The following is a 1574-nucleotide window of genomic DNA, read 5'->3' as shown; positions in this document are numbered from 1 at the left end:
AGTAAAACCAGTTACATGCAACAATATTTTTCCCCCTATTTATGGGAAACACAATACTTCAGTACATGTTTTAGGAAATGAATGTCTTACCGAACAACTGAATAAATACTTTTTCTATTGTTTATTATACTATCCTAACAAAGAAAAGAAAATGTAATAAACCAAATTGGGTAACCAAGTAGATTTTGTTTAAATTTTCTGTCCTTATTTGGGCCATACAAAAATCTTACCTTTGTGAAAAAACATCGCGGTAAGGACTGCCATGTTGTAATGCAATTCCGTATCCCCGATCAGCAACGGTATTCCCAATGGTATAAAAGGAACAGTCTGGATCATTGATAGCCACATATTCCAATACAGCTGCATCCCATACAAAAGCATAATTTCCATATTTTACCTGTGAAAATATGGAGAACAAGAAAAGAAAGGATTTAAGGTTAGAATTTTAAACATAGGATAAGAAACATAACATTGGTATATATTTAATTGTACGAAAAATAATAAAACATACAGTCATCCCTTGGCATCTGTGAGGGCTTGGTTCCAGGACCCCCACGTATACCAAAATCCAGGGAAGCTCAAGTCCTTTATATAAAAAGGCGTAGTTTTTGCATGTAACCTACACACATCCTCCAGTATACTTAAATCATCTCCACACTACTTATAATGCCTAACACGATATGAATGATATATAAATAGCTCTTATACTATATTGTTTTTATTTGCATTTTTTAAATTTTTTCTTTTCGAAATATTTTTGATCTGCGGTTAGTTCAATCTGTGGTTGCAGAACCTGCGGATACAGAGAGCTAACTGTATATTTCTAGGTAAACTCCTATTCTGAATGAGAATTTGCATTTTGGTGAATCTACAGTTCTATTCTCCTGGGAACATGAAGAAAAGTGGGATGTTAGCTACGCTTCTAGGCAACATTGCTTGTGGTAAAATGTCTCCTGTATGGTGAATGTCATTTGGACTGGAAGAACAAAAAAACGCATGAAAGGAAGCCACGTCTTTGAGTTTCTATGAGTTTAGTGATTCTTGTATCTCAACCTGTTCCTTCTTGGGACCCTGAAAGCTATGTTTTTGGAGTTGTCACAAGAGCTACTGACTCTTCAGGGTTATCAGGCCTGTGAGCCAGGCAGGCATGTGCGCTCACCCGCTATAGGTATTATTTCCTTGCATGTGACCCACTTTGTAAATGAATGCTGCAAGTACGACATGGAAGACAAATGACCAATGCTGCCCTGCTAACAAGCTATATTTTCTGTCCTATGTCCTTCTGACTTAATTTGTTGTCAAGTACGGCCTATGCATATTTGCAGTTGGACTTAGAAGGAAACTGGCTGGAGGGCTTGGCAAATGAGGAAAATAATAATTTTACTACCTCCCCTATCATCATGTAGGGAGTATAACTTTATTGTGGGTCATTTATGATATCTTTTAGTGATTATTTTTTTCCCTCAGTAATCACTCATATCCTAAGTCATTAATTTACCAAAAAAAATCCTAAACATATTAATAAAGTTTATTTAGAACATTATTATGTATAAAAATAGAACGTAATGACTTCA

At 35.5% G+C, this 1574-nt stretch overlaps 1 protein-coding gene across 1 annotated transcript in view; it reads right to left on the bottom strand.

Annotated features, from left to right (window-relative positions):
• The window catches only part of GRID2 (glutamate receptor, ionotropic, delta 2), a 1246697-nt gene that overhangs the window by 129222 nt on the left and 1115901 nt on the right, over positions 1–1574 (bottom strand). Inside the window, exon 14 of the mRNA XM_012647158.1 lies at positions 231–397. Coding sequence (XP_012502612.1) covers positions 231–397 — 167 coding nt within the window. The remainder of the gene's footprint in view (positions 1–230; positions 398–1574) is intronic.

This window comes from Propithecus coquereli, unplaced genomic scaffold, assembly GCF_000956105.1.
Source record: "Propithecus coquereli isolate 6110/MARCELLA unplaced genomic scaffold, Pcoq_1.0 Scaffold26, whole genome shotgun sequence".
Classification (NCBI taxonomy): Eukaryota; Metazoa; Chordata; class Mammalia; order Primates; family Indriidae; genus Propithecus; species Propithecus coquereli.
The sequence above is the reverse complement of the archived record's forward strand: the minus strand, read 5'-3'. Positions and strand labels throughout refer to the sequence as shown.